Here is an 18,340-nt window from a genome sequence, read left to right on the forward strand (position 1 = left end):
GACCCAGAGGCCAGCAGCTCTCTGGAACCTCTCTTCTAAATAGGCTGACGCCCCATTCACGAGGCTCCCAAAAGTCCCCCCCTCCTAACGCCATCACACCAGGGGTTAAGTTTCAACACATGCATTTTGTGTTCAGTCCCTGCTGACTTACGTGTGAGTGAACTCAGTTCGAACTGGATTAAAGAAAAGCTGCGGACAAACAAAGTGTGCAGGGGTGGGGGGTTTCAGCAGCAGACCTTTTCTGCTCTCTGTCTCTCTGCTCTGGCTTCCTCTCTGTTGGCTCTTCCTCAAGCCACATGGTGCCCCCAGGAGCTCCACCTTAGTCCCATCAGAGAAAAGAGCCCTCCTTCCCCTACAGGGTCACCATCCAAAGTCCCAGACATGACACTCATCCCTGAACCCCTCACCCTGGTTGAGGGAATGTGACCGTACTCCCAAGCCCCATATGTGCAGATGGGGGTGGTCCTGGACAAGAAGAAGGGCTCTGTCATTGGAGGAGGGGATTCTGGACAGCAAACACCCAGATGCCCTCACATGAAATGTACTCAGACCATGGGCTCACGTCAGGTTTTGGTCTTTGATACCCAGTAGTGCTTCTGGGTCATAAAACACACAGGAAATGCCTATCTGGTGTGTAACCTCTCTCTCTGTCTCTCTCATTTCCAGGGGCCGCTGGGTCTGGATGGCAAGCCCGTAAGTGATTACAGGGAAATTCTAGGTGGTCCTGGGACTGGGCCACTTGTGGGGCTGGAAGTGATGGGGGGAGGGTGCCAGAGGGAAGGGGCCACCGGGAACCTGGCTCAGCACAGAGAGAAGTCATTTGGGCATCAGACTGGAGTTCAAATCCAGCTCCACTACCGGCTGACTGTGCACACTTGGGGAGGCCCTTCACCTCACAAGCCTGAGGCTCTGTCAAATGGGTCCATTGACCCTCCTCACTTGAACCAGCCCTACAGGCTGGGGATGTGGAGAAGTGTAAATTGCACTTTGACATCGAGTCAGCCTTCAAAACATACAAGCCCCTCCTAGCAAGCCCCAGGCACAGAGCATTCCCCCCACCCCCCAGTCTCAAGACTTCCCAATGGTAGACATTGGGCTGATGAGTTCTCAACACCTGGGCCAGGAGCCTATGGTCCACAGGCATCTTCAGCAGAATGAACACGCTGCTCAGGGAGACAGCATAATTAAATAAATTATTGGATGTGGATGGATAGGCAGGTGGGTGGGTGGATGTATGGGTGGATGGACAGATGGATGGATTGATGGATGGAGGGATAGATGTATGGAAGGGAGTGAGGATGGATGGATGGATGGATGACTAGCTGGGTAGATGGATGAACAAATGGATAATGAATAGCTGGATGGAAGGACAGACAGATGGATAGATGAAAGAGTCGATGAACAAATGCATAAGTGAGTAGATGGAAGGAAGGATGTATGAATGGATTGATGGAAGGATGGATGGTAGGATGGATGGATGGAAAGAAGGTGGGATGTATATAAATGGATAGACAGATGGATAGATGGACTATCTTTGACTGGCTGGATAGATGGACAAACAAATGGATAATGAATAGCTAGATGGAAGGACAGATGGATGGATGGATAGATGAAAGAGTTGATGAAAAGATGGATGGAGTGGGTAGATGGAAGGAAGGGTGCATGAATGGACTGATGGAAGAATGGCTGGGTAGATGGATGGTACGATGGTTGGATGGATGGATAGATGGATGGATGGATGGATGGACAAATGGATTGATGAATAGTTGCATGGAAGGACAGACAGATGAATGGTGGGTGGATGCAAGGAAGGATGTATGAATGGATTGATGGATGGATGGATGGATGGGTGGATGAAAAAAATGGATTGATAAATGGTTGGATAAAAGGACAAATGGATAGATAGATGAATGGGTTGATGAATGGGTGTATGGATGGGTAGACGGAAGGAAGGAAGGATGGTTGGGTAGAAAGATAGTCAGATGAGGTTATAAATCAATGATTGTACAATGGTTGGACGCATGGGAGACTAACTGAGTTAGCAGGTGGACAAATGCATGATGATTGAGCGGACAAGAGAGTGAAGAAATGAGTGAAATAGTAAGTGACTGAGGAGCTGCCAGACGATGTGTGCCGTATCAGAGGATGGAGAAATGAACTGACCTCTTATGTGGACAAGTCATTAGGTGAATGAACCAGCAAACCCATTATGAACTGAAGGGATAATGGAAAGTTAGGGGCAGCAGCCTTCAGGCACAGGAGGGGCTGAGCTTGGAGGGCTCTGCTCTGTGGGGGGAGTGACAGCACATGTGTTCCTACCTCAGCTGAGAGGTCCCTGCCACCCTCAAGTCCCCTGGCGCCCCTCACGCAGAGGAGCGGGGTGTGGAACTGTCCTGGGCCCAGCAAGGGCAGCTGTCATTAAAAGCAGACAGACATGTGTTTCCCCACCCAGCTCCCCATGGCTCTGCTCAAAGCCTTAGGGAACCCAGCCCAGTCCTCCCCGCTCAGGCCTGTTTTTCTTTACCGTTTTTTCTGCAGGGACTTCCAGGCCCCAAAGGGGAAAAGGTAAGTGATGCCTGCAGCTGTCTAGATGCAGATATGATGAAGGATGCCAGAAACCTGCCTCCAAACCCCAGCTCTGGAGTGTGGCCCCGGGCAGGTCACATCCCCTCCTGGAACCTCAGTTTCCCCATCTGGAAGGTGGGGCTAAGAGTGCCTGCCTCCTAATGGTTACACGGCTTATATTTAACGATCCCGAGTGCCCAGGGGGTGACATTGGAGTCCCCTCCACACCAGAGAATGACAAAACTCAAAGCAAGGTCTTCGCAAAATGAGGAGTTTCCGAAGCAAAAAATCATGGAAGAGAGGGGGGAGGGGCCGGAGCCAGGAAAGCCTGGGGGCGGGGGTTTGAACAGTCACTATAGATGGTATTCTTTGTGAGGAGTGTGTGGGCCCCCCCCCAAGGCAGACAGATGTGGGGAGCTGCCCCTGTGGTCCTTACAGCACCCCCCGTGAGAAAAGCTTCCCTGGCATTTGGCACGAAATGTCACGACAGACCCCTGGAGGGCTGGGGCCTCCAAGTGCCATGGAAGGGAGGGGGCGGGAGGGGCCACCCATGTGTCCAACGGCAGGATCAGAGCAGGGAGGGGCCAGAGCAGATGCCCATGTGGTAGGACCCTTCTAGGATCCACATCTGGGCCACGTCCACTCCAGTCGCCCGCTGTGATGTGCCCTCCGAGGTAAGTAAGGCCAGCCAAGCGTCCCCGGCCACCCTCAGAGCTGTGCCGGGCACAGGATCCCAGGCTCAGAGCCTCAGGGTTGCCTTAGGGCTCCCCCACCAACCTCATGGTTTTTGATGGGTTGGCCGGCTCCGTGGGCCTCAGTTTCCCTATCTGTCAGTTAAAGCAACCTAACAGAGAAGTGATTTCCTTCCTGCTGTCTCCGGTTGAACAAAGCAGAGGCTTTGAACCCAGAGAGAGACTGGCATTTTGGCACCCGTCCCTTTGTGACATCCAGCCCCAGAGCTTGGTGACTTTAGACGGTCAAGTAATTACCATTCTTCGCTGTGCGAGGTTCCAGGATTCCAAGAGGACGCGGGGCATGGGGAGCAGCTCATCTCTGCTCTGCCATGACTAGGGGCTGGCCACAGGCAACACAGCGCCTGGTTCCAAGCCCTGTGTGTGCGCTGGCTGTGTGACTTCAGGCTGGCTACTTAGCCTCTCTGTGTTTCGGTTTCCTCATTGAAAATGGAGATTAGAAATAGAACTCTCGTGATATGGTCGTTAGACTTGGGTGAGACTAAGTGGCTAAAGCAGGGAGCACAGAGTAAATGCTTAATACGTGTGATAAGGTAAAAATAGTAGCAGTGACCCGTCTTCCTGCTCTTTGTCCTTAGGGCGCACCAGGAGACCTTGGCCCTCGGGTAAGAGCTGACGCAAGACCCCCTCACCCACCCCATACAGTTCACGTTACCATATAATAAGGTGTCTCTAGCGTCTCTTTTGGGTCCCTGCCCCTTACCGCATGGGCCCACAGTCTCTGTCCACTGCCCACCATCTGTCCTTCTGTGGGGTTTCATTTAAGTGGCCATGGGCTGGAAAACCCAGGGCTTCCTCACAGTCATATTTGTTACCGTGGATGGGGGGCAGGGTAGGGACAGTGGGGCTAGCACTGCCCCCAGACCCGAGACTGACCTTCTTGAGGATGGCTGGCACCTCAGGAAGATGGAAGGTTATGGGTCAGCAGCTGAGCTCTGCCACTTACCAGCCAAGTAACCTTGAGTGACTCCCTTTCCCCTCTGTGACCCAGTTTCTCCAACTGTTGTGGGTGGGATTGACAGACCCTTATCCAAGCTGCTATAGCAAAGGTTCATGGCAGTCATAAAGGTGGGCACCCAGCACCCAGCCCAGGGACAGTAGATCCCCTGGCCTTCAGTGCCCCCAGGGCCCAAGGGACCCAGAAGTACCTTTTACCAAACCTGGGGTCTCTTCAATGAAGCAGAGTGGGGAGCCCAGGTCGGATGGGCCCCACAAAGCAGATCTGGGCAGAGGGTCACATCAGGGGCCCTAAGAGCATGCCCCCTCCATTCCTGCCACAACTGGAGTGGAGGCCCATCTGTACTAGAGGGGGTTGCTCCCTAAAAAGGTTATGGGGTGGAAATTGTAGCCAGTGAGCGAGTACCCCCACAGCCAGCAACTGGAGGCAGGGATGGAGCAGGAGTGAGGGGCAGGCACTGTGGATGGGGGATGGGAAGGGGAGACAGCTAGAGGGCTAAGTGTGGGCCAGGTCCTGGTCCTGGTCCCGGTCCCAGTCCCAGCTCTGCGGCCCCACAGGCCCAAGCCCAGTTTGTGCCACCAGACCAGAAGGGTCGCAAGCAGGAGCCGAGAGCCCTGGGCTGGACAGGCTGAGGCCCCAGGACAGAGCTCTTCTGTGCTGGGCCTTTGGTTGGAGGGCAAACCTGGGGTCCCCAAAAGCTGAAGTCAGATCCAGGGTACCCACGTTGAATTTGGTGACCACTGAGAAAAAGCCTTTTGCTTGCTTTCTGGTGGGTGTACAAACACTGATCTTCTGGAAAGGGCGTGCCCACTCCTCAATTGATGAGCTCCCCTAGCCCGGGAGTCATGAGAGATCTTTCCCAAAGCCCTCCCTCCACCCTTCATGGGTATCCTCTCGTTGTCCCAAGTTTCCAGCCACCTCCAAATCAGCCTCCACTCTTGAAAGTTCCATGACTTAAAACAACAACGGCCCCGGTTGTGGGCGGGGGTGGGGGGGAGCAGATCTCTCTCATCAAAGCCAGTCCAACACAGTGGCACCCTCCCATGGCCTTGATGGATGCAGCTGTTGGCTGGGAGCCCAGTGGGGAGGTATGCGCTTCAAGTCTTCTCCCAGCGTGGCAGTGGGCTTCCCAGAGGGGCGTCCCAAGACTAGCATTCCAGGAGGCCAGTTAAGAGCCTGGCACGCCTCACTTCCATGGCATCCTGTCTGTCTCATCAGCCACGGGGCCCGCCCAGAGTCAACATGGGGAAAGAGGAGCAGACCTTCTCTCTTGGTGGGGCAATGGAGGGGGGCACTGCAAGGGTCCTGTGGGATGGGAACGAGGATATCGGCCATCTTTGGAGAACATAGTCCTCCTCTCCCGGTCGCTGGGCTGGGTTGAGTGGCTTTGCCCCCCCGAAACAGCTTTTTCCCTTCCTAAGTCACCTTTTTTGCCTTCCTGACCACACAACCTGTTTGCTGGCTAGATGGTTTTTCCACGGCTCAATCCAGGCTTTATAAGTAGAGACCATCACGGGTACAGTCGCCGCGTCTTCAAGGTAGCCTGGCCCAGTGGCGTGTCCGGGCCTGCTGGTTTGCGTGCTCCCTTGACTCACCCCTGCGTTTCCATGGTTAGACCTCAGCCAGCCCGATCCCAGCACGCAGGCAAGGCAGCTGGCCAGCCTCGTGTCCCGAGTAACTCAAGGCCAGAGCCTACCAACATCTGCTGGGACCTGCTCACGTGTCGAAACCCATTTACCTCCCCAATAAGTAGAGTCCAGGCCAGTGATACCCATTGTGGGGCCCCTGGGCTGTGGAGGGAGCGGGGACTAGGGTGTCTTCCAGTTCTTCCTGACAGCAGCAAATGGAGCAGGAATCACCCACTGCCGTCCCCACCTGCACCTGGGCAAGCTAACACGACTGTCAGCTTGCTGTATGTCAGACTGGAGTCCTGGCCTCCGGGTCGGGACCCTGAGTGGTGGACGATGAGAGCCTCAGTCTATTTTTTAATTGGGGAAAACCAATGAACTGTGTCTGGGGTCCAGTTGTCAAGAGAGGGGAACCTTCACATTACGGGAGCCAGGGATTCAGAATGCGTCCAAAAGGCATCGCTTTCCTCAGTGGCCCTGAGGAGCTGCTGCCATTCCCAGCTGTGCAACCCTGGGGAAATGATTACCCTCTCTGTTCTGACTGCTCTACCTGTAAAATGGGTTGATACAGTGCCGTGGCTGGGTGGTCGCAAGGGTTTGGGGGAGCCAGCTTCCAGGGAGATCAGTGCAGGGTGCACGGGGTCGGAGGAGGGTTACCTCTGCAAGAGGCTTCTTCGTTTCTCGGCTACGGGAAGTTTGGGGACTGTTGTCACTGTGAGTCAGGTGTGCCCCATGACCTTGCCCCGTGCCACAGGGGCAGCAGGAAATGCCGGTGGCACCGTGGCCCCCCTTTCCTTGCAGCTGGGGGCCACGAGGTGAGGGCTCTGACTGCCTGAGGTCTGACCCCGTACTAACATCAGGTCCTTGAGTTGGGGGCGGGTTGCTGCATGACTGAGACTTTGTGGTCCTTTGTTGCTCTCCTTTTTTTTTTTTTTCCAACTTTGTATCGCAAGATGACTGTCGATTCACAATTAGTTGTAAGAGGTGGTACCCCATGCACCTGTCCTCCACGCTCCCCGATGGTGACATCTTGCCTCCCCATGCAATGTAGTCTCACAACCAGATAATTGATAGAATCCACCTGCCTCATGGGGAGCTCAGCCATCTTGCCCATCAGGGTGCGTTGAAAAGTCTGGGCGACGTCATCACACTCAGTAGACTCGGATAACCACCACAGGAAGATCCCACGTGCTTTTTCAGTCCCCTCCTGCCCTGCCCCATCCCTGCCCCCACCCCTGGCAGCCACCAATCCTTCCTCCATCTTCATGATCTTTCCATGTCCACCCTGGGGTGTATTTGCAGCCGTAGAGTCTGAGCCACTGAGATTGGCTTTTCTCACTCAGCGTTGTCCCCCGAGATCCATCAGAGCTGTTGCAACGTGGCTGTGCCTTGTTCCTTGTCATTATGGCGGAGCTGTGCTCTGTGACACGGCTGTCGCTTAACCGTCCCTTAGCCGTTCACCGACGGAAGGACATTTGGGTTGATTCTAGTTTGGGGCTGTTACCCCTAGAGCAGCTGTGAGCATCCGCGGGAGTTTTCATCGCTCTGGGTAAGGTCCCAGAAGCGCACCTCCAGCATGTGATAAAGGAGGCTGGCCTACGAGGAAGGCCCTTCAGGATGCGTGCAGACCCCTTTCTGGGGGATGGGGCTGGTGGGGCCCACATGCTCTGCTCCTGTACCCAGCATGTCTCATCTCGATGGAACACCAGAGCTGAGCTCCAGGCACTAAGGGCTGGGAGAATGGCACATCCCTTAGCTTTTATGCCAAAGTACAGGGACCTGTCTGTCCCTGTGGCTGCTGAGAAGCCCAGGAGCCAAACACTTTCCTCTGAGCCGCCCCCACCCCCAAACCCGCAAGGGCTAGGGGAGGGAAGGCATCTGGCCAGTCGTCTGCAGAGGCTACTCTCTGGAGACTGGAGCCCCTCCCCTCACCCTCACAGTAAGCCAGGCCCTATCTCTTCCAGGGAGACCAAGGGCGAGATGGAGCTGCTGGGCCTCCGGGGCCCCCTGGACCCCCTGGAGCCCGGGGCCCTCCTGGCGACACAGGGAAAGATGGCCCCAGGGGAGCACAAGGCCCAGCGGTAAGAGAGGGCTTGGAGGCAGAATACCCCTGTCCCCAGTCCAGACCCAGACCCACATTGCCTAACCCCAACCCCAACTCAGACACCTGCCCCACTCCAGCCTTAGACCGAGTGCCGTTTAAGACCTTGACCCCAAACCCATTCCCAAATCCTGGTCCACACCCTCATTTCTGGCTATTATCCAGACCCTACCTCTGGCCCCTACACTCTGACCTGACTCCAAACCCAACTCTTACCCTGCACCCTAACCCCAAATACAACCAGAGACCCTAACCTGACCTTGGTTGCAATTTCAGTCTCGATCCTAACCCTGACCCTGAGACCCATATGGAGGTGTTTCCTCCCCAGATTTTATTCCCCCCACCCACTCTGGCTCGCTCTCCCCCCGATTCCTTCCCTCCCTCCAGTACTAGCTAGTTAGGTTCAGTTGTCCTCCTGTAGCTCTACCCAGACTCTGGAGGCCAGCAGGGACTTAGGCCTGTCCTTCCCCTTCCACGCAGAGCCAGCAAACTGCCACCAAATTGCCACCAGGGTCCCCTCTTGGGGCAGCTAGCTACTCAGTTGGCTCATCCATTCCTATTCCCGTTGGGCACCTAGCTCCCTGAGCCTCAATGTTCTCATCTGCAAAGTGGGAACAAGGACGCCCGCTCATGAAACAAGAGACAGCTTGGAGCCCCAGCCCAGGGCACAGCGCAGGGAGTGGGCTCCGTTAACCATGGAGTCCCTGTGTCCCTTCATCAAGAGGGTCTCCTCTTCTGCCTCCTCAGGGTCCCAAAGGAGAGGCTGGACGTGACGGCGAGATGGTCAGTATCCACGGCATTGGGGCAGCCTGGGGCCCCATTCATTCAGGGGGCCAGAAACCCCCATCCCACTCACGGCCAGCAGTGGGGAACCGATGGGCCAGGCCCCCAGTTCTGCATCCCTTGGAGGGTGCCCCCCCCAGGCCACTGCCCTGCTTGAGATCTGACACGGAAGCAGCCCTAGGCCAGCAGGCCTAGAAGGGGCAGCATGGCCCAGCCTCCTGCCATCTGGCACTTGGCGTTGCCCTTTACACAATGATGCCCAAAAGCAGCCACCGGTATCCCATTTAATACTTTCTCCTCTCTTATTCCAGGGCCTGAAGGGACTCCCAGGGCCCAAGGTGAGTGCTCCCCTGTCCCCTGCCCCAGGCCTGGGAGGGATGGGCTCCCATCCCCTCCCCCACCCCCACAGATCAGCTGTTCCTTTTCTTCTTTGCCTGCTGGGGGGCGCGGGGGATGGACTGGGGTCCGCCTGAAGAAGAAGGGCTTTCCTTGTTTTCTCCCTCATCTCAGAAACACCCCCCAGAGGCTGTGGCATCACATGCCCACTTGTAAGAGCAGTGACTTGTCCAGGGTCATTCAGCATGGGGGGAGGGGACCCTGGTCAGGAGCGGAGTCCAGGACTGTCAGCCCCACCATCCCTGTGCACCTGTCTGAGGGTCCAGGATCTCCGGGCCATCCCCGGTCATCAAGGCCAGTTCCACCGGAGGAGCAGGTGGCCTGGTGTCTGGGCCATGTTCTCAGGGCTCTGACCTCTCTCTTGCACCCCTCTGCCTTCCATCTTAGGGTGAGCCTGGCATTCCTGGAAAGAAGGTGAGGGGGGCCCCCACGAAGGGCTTCCTGGAGGGGTTGTGGGAAGTGGTTAGGGAGATGGGCGGGGGCTCCCCATGGGGCAGGGCGGCAGGTGGGTGGTGGCCACAGGGATGTCTTCACCAGACCCAGGTCCTCTGTCTCAAAGCCCAATTTCCTTCATTTACTCGCTTATTCATGGATTCTTTCCTTTCTGCAAACACAGCAGATTCGTTCCCACTTCAGAGACCTGGACAGTGGTTCTCAAAGTGTGGTCCTGGGACCAGCAGTATCAGCATCGCTGGGGTCTTAGGGGCATTTGGGGGCCGATCTTGGATCCACCTAGTCAGAGACACTAGGGGCAGGCCACTGGGATGTTGTGATTTATAATAAATCCATATTTGGTCTTAGTCCTCTGGTTTCTGGAGCAGAGCTCCTAAAACCCTTGGAATGTCCTGAGTGATGAACCAAATTGAAGGTGTCTATTGTTATGTTAATGGGGCGACTTTAGGGACGACCGCCCCCCCCCCCCCCAGGATGGGAGCTGGTTGCCTGGAGAACCAGTCACATGATTGGAGGGTTGGAGCTTTCAGTCCTGGTCACCAGCCTTCCAGGGAGGGAGAGGGGCTGCAGGTTGAACCAGTCTGACCCGTGGCAGGTGATTTCATCACTCACGCCTCTGTCATGATGCCTCCGTAAAAACCCCAAAGGATGGGAGGTTCTGAGAGCTTCCGGGTTGGTGAACATGGGGAGAATTGGGGAGAGCGGCGGTCCTGGAGAGCTCAGGGACCTTCTGCGCCCCTTCCCCATGCCTTGCCCGCTGCATCTTATTGTTCCCGACTTCTATCCTTTTATGATAAACTGGGAATCTAGTAAGTAGAGTGTTTCCCTGAGTTCTGTGAGCCACTCTAGCAAGTTAATGGAACTCAGGGAGGAGGTCATTGTAACTGTCGGTCTATGACCAATCTATAACACAGCTTCTTCCTGGTGCCTAAAGTGGCGGGTGCAGGGGTGGGGGGGTGCTGTCTTATAGGACTGGGCCCTTAACCTGTGGGATCCAACGCTCTCTCCAGGTTGACAAGTATCAGAATGGGGTTAAATTGTAGTGGGGAATCCCCTGGGTGGGGGTGTGGACACACCCCGCACCCATCAGAATTGGTGACCAGAACTTTTATTTATTTCTTTTAAAGATTTGATTTATTTATTTGAGACACAGAAAGAGAGCACTAGCAGTGGGGAGGAGCAGAGGGAGAAGGGAGAAGCAAACTTCCCGCTGGGCAGGGAGCCCGATGTGGGACTCAATCCCAGGACCCTGAGATCATGACCTGAGCCGAAGGCAGACACTAAACCAACTGAGCCACTCAGGCGTCCCCTTGGTGACCAGAATTTGTAGCTGTGGTCTGTCCAGCACCTCTCCCGGGGTGACACTGGCATGCACTCAAGTTTGGGAACCACTGGCCTGGGGTTATCTCCTTCTACCCCTTCCCTTGCCAGGTCTCCAAAAAGCTCCCCTAGGTCGCTCTGATCCCTCCATCCCACCACCCCCTTATACTCTTTTCCCAGCACTGCTTCCACCTCCTGGCCTGGTGCTGTGGGTTTATCTGGATAGTTCCTTGACCTCAGGCGCCTCTCTTCCCCCACTGAGCAGGGACCCTATCTCCCTGGCCTACAGACACGCTCACACGTATTGACTGAAGGAGCCAATCCCCTCTCCTCCACCTGCCCGCCCCTCCCTTCCGTGCGCCAATCCCCCTCATGCGTGCTCTGGGCTGGCCCTGGGGGACCCACCCTGCCACGCCCCCCTGTCCCCACCCAGTGTGACCAATGTTGGCGCCTGCAGAGGTCTGGTGGGCTGGTGGGCAGGGGAGCGCGGGATGGGGGAGACAGCCAAAACCAGTATGCCTGCGCCTGAGGGCTGCAGCCTCAGCTGCTCTCTCCTCAGGGGGATGACGGGATTCCAAGCCAGCCAGGGCTCCCCGGACTCCCAGGCCCTAAGGTAGGTACCTGTGTCTCCCCCAGAGGGCCCCCTGCCTCCCACCTCCCTTGGCTCCCAGCGGTCTGGTGAGACCCCTAACGGCCCTTTCACAGTGCAGGTTTGGGGGGTGGCGCCCACTCTACCCTGTCCCCAAGGTAGGATAAGGGTATCATCCTTGCTCTCTTGCCAGCCTGTCTCCAAAATATCATGTGAGCCCCCCCAGGGGCCCTAACTATGCCCCAGAGGGGCTCAGGTGTGTTCCTCAGGAATCACAAAGCCTGCAGCCCCAGCTGGCCCCTGGCACGCTCACTCACTGCGAACCTCTCTGTTGCAGGGCGAGCCAGGGAACACGGGGCCTCCAGGAGAAAATGGTGTGGACGGCACCCCAGGGCCAAAGGTGCCTCGCAGTGCGCGCTCAGACCTGTGCCCCCATCCTGGGGTCACGTGGCTTTGCCTCCTTTTGCCCTTTTAACTGGGGAGTTGCAGGAGGACGTGGGATCTGGGGTCTGGTTCTGCGGGTTGTCAGAGGCTGGCCCCAGGGGTGGCCACAGGTTTGGGTGAAGGACAAGCCCCCTCCCCCAAGCTTGGCCATGTGGCTCAGTCATCCTGCAGTTGGGGAAGCCAGGCCATCCCTCAGTGGCCCAGCTCTACACACTGTGGGGTCCAAGGGGGCTCCCGTTGGACCCTCCTTCCAGGAGCTCTGTTTCTGGGGCACTGACTGCATACGGAGGTCCCTTGGGGCTCCAGCACGTGGGCCTCACGCTTTTGGGTGACGGGGACTGAAGGGGCATGGGGCGGCCACGCACATGTGGCTGCAACCTCGCATCTCCCCAGGGAGAGCCCGGCCAGCGAGGCATGGACGGAGTCTCAGGACTGCGGGTAAGTGAGTCCCCCCTCCGGCCATGCCAAGGGAACCCAGAGGCCTGGAGCTCTTCAGATGCCCCCGTCATTTCTCGCGGGAGACCCCAGAGGAGCCCTGGAGCTCTGGGAAATGGGAGTCTTTTTTTTTTTAAATCATTCATTACTGATTTTTAAATTTTCAATCTCACCATACCTACTTTTGGTAAAATGTTCAAATACACATGTGTGAAAACGAGCTGTCCCCAGCTGAGTGTCCGCCCTTCCAGAGTCTTGTCTTATGTTCAAGCACAGACCTTCTGTGCATCACCTGGGGAGGGAGTGGGGGTGACCCTCCCCCAGCAGGGTGCCTTGTCCCACCTTGCAGTTTGTCCCTGTCTCCAGAAGCAGAGCCACCCCCGCCCCTGCGCTGGTCTCCGATCATTTGCGACCAGCCGCTGTCAACCCACCCTTAGGGACAACACCAGGGGTCCCGTTCCTTGCTCGGTGGCCTCCAGCAATCACAAGCCTGAACACTCCCGGAGGCTGGTTTTCTCCTCCGAAAAAAAACAAGGCTAATAAGCCCACAGTCTGGTCGTACAGGTGGCAGGGGCTGGATTCAGCACTGAGCGTGGGATTCTGGGGGATTGTGACTGTGGAGCCTGCTGGCAAGGGAGGACCCCTGGCCAGGGTCTCTGGGCCCTCTGCAGGGGGCTGGCCCCAGGCCTGAGCAGAGTGCTGCCCATCCCTCACGGTGGGCCTAGTAGAGAGCAGCCTGGGGCAGAGGGAGGTTTATTGAGGAAGGGTTGGGGGAGGAGGGACCCCATTAGAGCATGTGCGCGTGTGGACACCTGCGTTTGCAGACAGTCCTACGCACATGTGAGCATGCACAGCTTCTACCAGAGCCTGGGACACTGAGGCACTGAGGCACAAGGCTGAGATCGAGCTGGCAGTTGGTCTACACGGTGTCTGGGCATTTGGGGGAACGTGTTGATTTCTGCACCTTTGTACGGCCGACATTTAGAAATCGGAAGAACTTCACATCAGAATGAGACTTTCTGGGACGCCTGGGTGGCTCAGTTGGTTGAGCAGCTGCCTTCGGCTCAGGTCATGATCCCAGCATCCTGGAATCGAGTCCCGCATCGGGCTCCTTGCTCGGCAGGGAGCCTGCTTCTCCCTCTGCCTCTGCCTGCCATTCTGTCTGCCTGTGCTCTCTCTCCCTCTCTCTGACAAATAAATAAAATCTTAAAAATAATAATAATTAAAAAAAAAAAGACCTTTAAAAAAAAAAAAAAAAGAATGAGATTTTCTGTTTTCCCTGGAGAACTCCGGGTTGAGACCTCAGGGGACTTGGGTTCCCACGGGACTGGCAGCCAGACAAGGCAGGAGCCTGTTCTTCTGTTGGCTCCAGGCCCCGGACACCTGCTCTCCAGGCCTTGGAGCGTCTCTCAGGGACTGGGGTGCCCATGTAGATCCTGGAGGATGAGCTCGCGGGGGTCCCATCGGGTTACAGCCGAGCCACCACACGGCACACGGACTTTACCTCCGTCGTGTGGGCAGGGTTCCTAGGGTCCCGGGTTCAGATACACATGCGGCCACCTCTGCCCCACCCTGAAATTCTCACTCTTCCTCTGCCTCAGGGTCCCCAGGGCCTCAAGGGTGAGCAAGGAGACACGGTGGTGATAGACTATGATGGCAGGATTCTGGACGCCCTCAAGGTAGGTTAGTGGCAGGACCAGGATGCATCCTGGTTCTTTTCCTGGGGAGACAACCACATACTTAGTGTATCGGTCCTGCATTTCTTTTTTCTTTTTTTTTTTTTTTTTAATTTATTGGACAGACAGATCACAAGTAGGCAGAGAGGCAGGCAGAGAGAGGAGGAGGAGGCAGGCTCCCCGCTAAGCAGAGAGCCCGATGCGGGACTCGATCCCAGGACCCTGGGATCATGACCCGAGCCAAAGGCAGAGGCTTCAACCACTGAGCCACCCAGGTGCCCCGGTCCTGCATTTCTTTACACAAGGGTCGGGGGACAGCTTAGCACAAAGACCCCAGCTTCACCAGGTGTGTCTGATAAGGAAATCAGAGCTGTGCTGAGCACCCCCTACCCCAGATGCTAAGAGCTGCCGTGAATATGGCTTATGTTACCCTGAGCTCCCCAGAGGCCAAAGTGAAAAGGGAAGCTCTCTGCTCAGGGGCAGGAGACAGACCATTTCCTGATGTCCAGTCCCAGCAGGCCCTCCTGGCACCTTCCCCAGGGGGCACAGGCTGGAGGGCTACGTCTTCTAGTAGCTGTTGGGGGAGGATGACGGCAGCCAGGCCTGCCCCCAAAGAGCCTCAGGAGTGAGCAGGGGAGTGTTGTGACGAAATCTATGTTTGGGGGATACTGGCTCTGAAGGCAGGGGATTCTGGACCCACCATCGCAGTGGACTCCGTGGTATTCCACCTGGTCTGTGGTGACACCTCCCTCCCCCCACCAAGACAAGAGTGGGGACTGGGTGGGAAGCAGTCAGTGAGGGGCTTTTTTTTTTTTTTTTAAGATTTTATTTATGTATTTGACAGACAGGGAACACAAGCAGGCAGAGAGAGAGAGGGAAGCAGGCTCCCTGCCAAGAAGAGCGCCTGATGTGGGGCTCGATCCCAGGACCATGGGATCATGACCTGGACCAAAGGCAGAGGCTTAACCCACTGAGCCACCCAGGTGCCCCCAGTGAGGGGCTTTGACACTGCTGCAGGCCAGCCAGAGCCCCGGCTCCTGGTGGGTGGTGGGGGGGTACTCGTGTACATACTGACCAGTTTGACTTTCACACACAGGGGCCTCCGGGGCCACAGGGGCCTCCAGGGCCCCCAGGGATCCCTGGAGCCAAGGTGAGTTCATGGGTCCATTGTGTGGCCCCCTCCAAGCCCCCGAACTCCAGCACCCACCTCCCCTCTCCTCTCTGCCATGCTTACTCCACTTCTCTCCTGGCAACCCGGCCTGACTCCTGGGGGTTCAGAGAAAGTGGCCTAACCAAGCTGGATGTCCTGCTCCTGGCCCTCGCTCCTCCCTGGAGGCCTCATTCCCACATGTAAACCCCAGGTCCCATAGATGACAGACAGAGCCGTTCCTATGGCCCACACCCATCACTTACCAACCGCTGCCTGGCTGGCTCAGGAGACCTGGAAATGAGGCGAGATCTGGTCCCGGCTGTTGCCCTGGAACGTGTGTCCTGCCACGAGTCATTGAATCTCCCCGAGCCTCAGTTTCCCAAGCTCTCACCCCCTAGACTGTAAATTATAGCCCCGGTCTGCATCTGCCTGGAGGAGCTGAGGAGGCGGCTGGGGACCAGGGCACACCTTCCTAGGCTTCGCCCACTTTAGGGACCACAAGGCCCTCTCGGGGACCATGGGACATCATAACCCCCCTTGCTTTCTCTTCCCTTCCAGGGTGAGCTGGGATTGCCTGGTGCCCCAGGAATCGACGGAGAGAAGGTCTCTGGGCCTTTTGTTTGCTTGGCGATGCTGGTGCCTAGTGGTGGGCTGCGTGTGAGCGTGTGTGTGTGTGTGTGTGTGTGTGTGTGTGTGTATGTGTGCGCGCGCGCGCGCAGGGTTAGCACAGGGCAGAGTGTGCAGCCAGGGTGCTTGTCCTGGTTCTGCCCTTAGACCTCGGGCAAGTTGCTCGCTTTCTGGCAGCCTCAGGTCCTCACCTGGAGGGGAGGACGGTCCCAAGGTGTAAGCCTTAAATAATCATTTGTGTGTAAAACACTTAGGGCGCGATCTAGGGCAGAGTGTTCAAATATTAGCTAACGTCGGTCCTGTTGCTCTGGGTCCTATGAGTATGGCTCTAAGTGCACACTGGTGTGTCCCCACGTGCACAGCATGGGGTCGAGGGCATCACTGGACGTTCATGGCCGTGGCTTTCGTGCCGCGTCTTGGATGCGTGATTCTGTGATTGGCTGAGAGAGGCAATGAGTGGCTGGGAGGGGCATTGGGTGGATGGTTGGTTGTGCGTGGGGTCTGGGGTCTCCCACCACCGGCTCCTGAGATGCAAGCACAGGGTCGACCCTCCACCCCAAGACCCAAGGGCCCCTACAGGGGCTGCCCAGTCTCACTCCCTCTACCCCTCCCCACGCTGGTCCCCCGCATGCCTGTCTTCATCCAAGCCCCTCAGTGCATTCATCATCTGGGTCAGAGCCAGGGACCCAGGATGAAGAAGTGGGGGTGGGAGTCTGGCTTGGTCAGGAGTAAGCTCTGGGGAAGCCCCCTGTGGTGAGGGAAGGGAGCATGCCTGCTGAGTTCCACCGACCCCCTGTTCTTATGGCTCGCAGGGTCCCAAAGGAGCCAAAGGAGACCCAGGAGAGGCTGGGCCAACCGGACCCAAAGGGGAGACAGGCGAGATGGGCCTGTCAGGCCTCCCGGTAGGTGGGGCACGGGGTCCACCCTCCTCTGCCCCCATGGGGTTCCAAGGCCAGCGTGTTTCCCCAACAGCAGCCATGGGGGAGGGGGGCACCGCTAGGGCCCTACTAATTCCGCCCAGCCCAGGGGCTGCAAGCCTTTGAGCCTTTGAAAGGCAGCTTGGACTCTCTGAGCCTCCACATTCTCTTCCTCTTCTGTGCGAGGACTTCCCAAGGCCCCCCCACCCCCCACCAAGGTGGAACAGAGCCGGCAGGTGGTTAGAGCCCCCGCTGACTGCTCAAGTTTGCGTTCTCCTCTGTCCCCTGCTGGCTCTGGAACACTGCACAAGTGTCCTGACCTCCCTGGGCCTCGGTTTCCCCGCCTCTAAAATGGGGATAATAATCTCCCACTCAGGAGGGCCTGCACGACGGGGCCAAGAGTGGTGGCTGGCCATGTGATTCAGTGCCCACTGTCACGGTCATGGTGGCTAGACGGGAAGAGCTGCAGGTTCAAGTAGCTAGCTAGTTAGGGGATAGATGCCCCTTTTCCCATCTAGTGTCCACAGGGCTCCTTCAGCTAGAGAGGTCTTTGGTTCCAGAGCCCCTGGGTGCCCCCTGCCCCACAGGAGACAGTTTATGCTCTCCAGAAACCCCCTTGCTGGGTGCCCAGAGCGTGTCTGTCACAGATCTGGGGGAAACTGTTTTGAGCTGTAAATGCCAACTCATCGCTCCCGCTGGGGGCCCCATGGGGAAGGCAGGGGAAGTGCACCTACGGCGGGCGGTGGGTCTGGTGATGGGCAGAAAGGGCTGAAGGCCATCCTGTCCTGCAGGGCACCGACGGGCCCAAGGGGGAGAAGGGAGAGTCGGCATCTGACAGTCTACGAGAGAGCCTGGTAAGGGGGGCTGCTGAGGACCAAGGTCTCCCCTTAATTCCCGGCCCAAGCCAGCTGGGGCTCTGAGCCTTGGGACAGAAAGGCCACCTGGCCTGACCAAAGCCAGGGCAGCAAGGGAGTGGGAGGGGGGCACCTCGGGCTGTGTCCTCCAACTGAGGCCCGTCTGAGAACCCCGAAGGCTAGCCCCTGGGCCCCCCCACCAGGCAGTGGCCTTCTGGGGGCAGGAAAGAGACTCAGCCCAGTGGCTCAAGGCCCAGCTGCCCCACCCCCCAGAAGTGCTCATGCAATGTCCACTGTGTTCAACCATGGGCTAGTGAGGTATGACAGGGGGTTAGATGACTAACCCATCTTTGACTGTTTCCTAGGCCCAGATCATAGTGGCACCAGGGCCCCCCGGCCCCCCTGGTCCCCCAGGCCCCATGGTAAGACCATTTCATATGAAGTAGCTGACATCCGCAGAGGGTGGTGAGCCCAGGCTTGGAGCTGTGACCCAGGGGAAGACAGGATTTCTGGTGGGGAGGGGGTCATATCAAGCAATACAGGAGAGCCTGGGTCTGGGCTTGGGAGGCCACAGAGGTCAGGGCCATGGGGCCAGTGAGTGGCCTCTAAGCTTCTGTGACCACTCTCCTCCTCCTCTAGGGCCTTCAGGGAATCCAGGGTCCCAAGGTGAGTTCTGGAAATCCCTCTACTCA

At 57.2% G+C, this 18,340-nt stretch overlaps 1 protein-coding gene across 1 annotated transcript in view; it reads left to right on the top strand.

Moving 5' to 3' along the window:
- LOC116857809 (collagen alpha-1(XXIII) chain-like) overlaps positions 1-18,340 on the top strand; it is a 74,515-nt gene that overhangs the window by 49,368 nt on the left and 6,807 nt on the right. Inside the window, exons 5-21 of the mRNA XM_032842246.1 lie at positions 667-693; positions 2,539-2,565; positions 3,896-3,922; positions 7,868-7,984; positions 8,752-8,787; positions 9,099-9,125; positions 9,571-9,597; positions 11,516-11,569; positions 11,883-11,945; positions 12,383-12,427; positions 14,026-14,103; positions 15,197-15,250; positions 15,809-15,853; positions 16,690-16,779; positions 17,586-17,648; positions 18,014-18,070; positions 18,288-18,314. Of these exons, the coding sequence (XP_032698137.1) occupies positions 667-693; positions 2,539-2,565; positions 3,896-3,922; positions 7,868-7,984; positions 8,752-8,787; positions 9,099-9,125; positions 9,571-9,597; positions 11,516-11,569; positions 11,883-11,945; positions 12,383-12,427; positions 14,026-14,103; positions 15,197-15,250; positions 15,809-15,853; positions 16,690-16,779; positions 17,586-17,648; positions 18,014-18,070; positions 18,288-18,314 (864 nt within the window). The remainder of the gene's footprint in view (positions 1-666; positions 694-2,538; positions 2,566-3,895; positions 3,923-7,867; positions 7,985-8,751; positions 8,788-9,098; positions 9,126-9,570; positions 9,598-11,515; positions 11,570-11,882; positions 11,946-12,382; positions 12,428-14,025; positions 14,104-15,196; positions 15,251-15,808; positions 15,854-16,689; positions 16,780-17,585; positions 17,649-18,013; positions 18,071-18,287; positions 18,315-18,340) is intronic.

Source organism: Lontra canadensis, unplaced genomic scaffold (assembly GCF_010015895.1).
Source record: "Lontra canadensis isolate GAN:19392208 unplaced genomic scaffold, GSC_riverotter_1.0 scaffold126, whole genome shotgun sequence".
NCBI lineage: Eukaryota > Metazoa > Chordata > Mammalia > Carnivora > Mustelidae > Lontra > Lontra canadensis.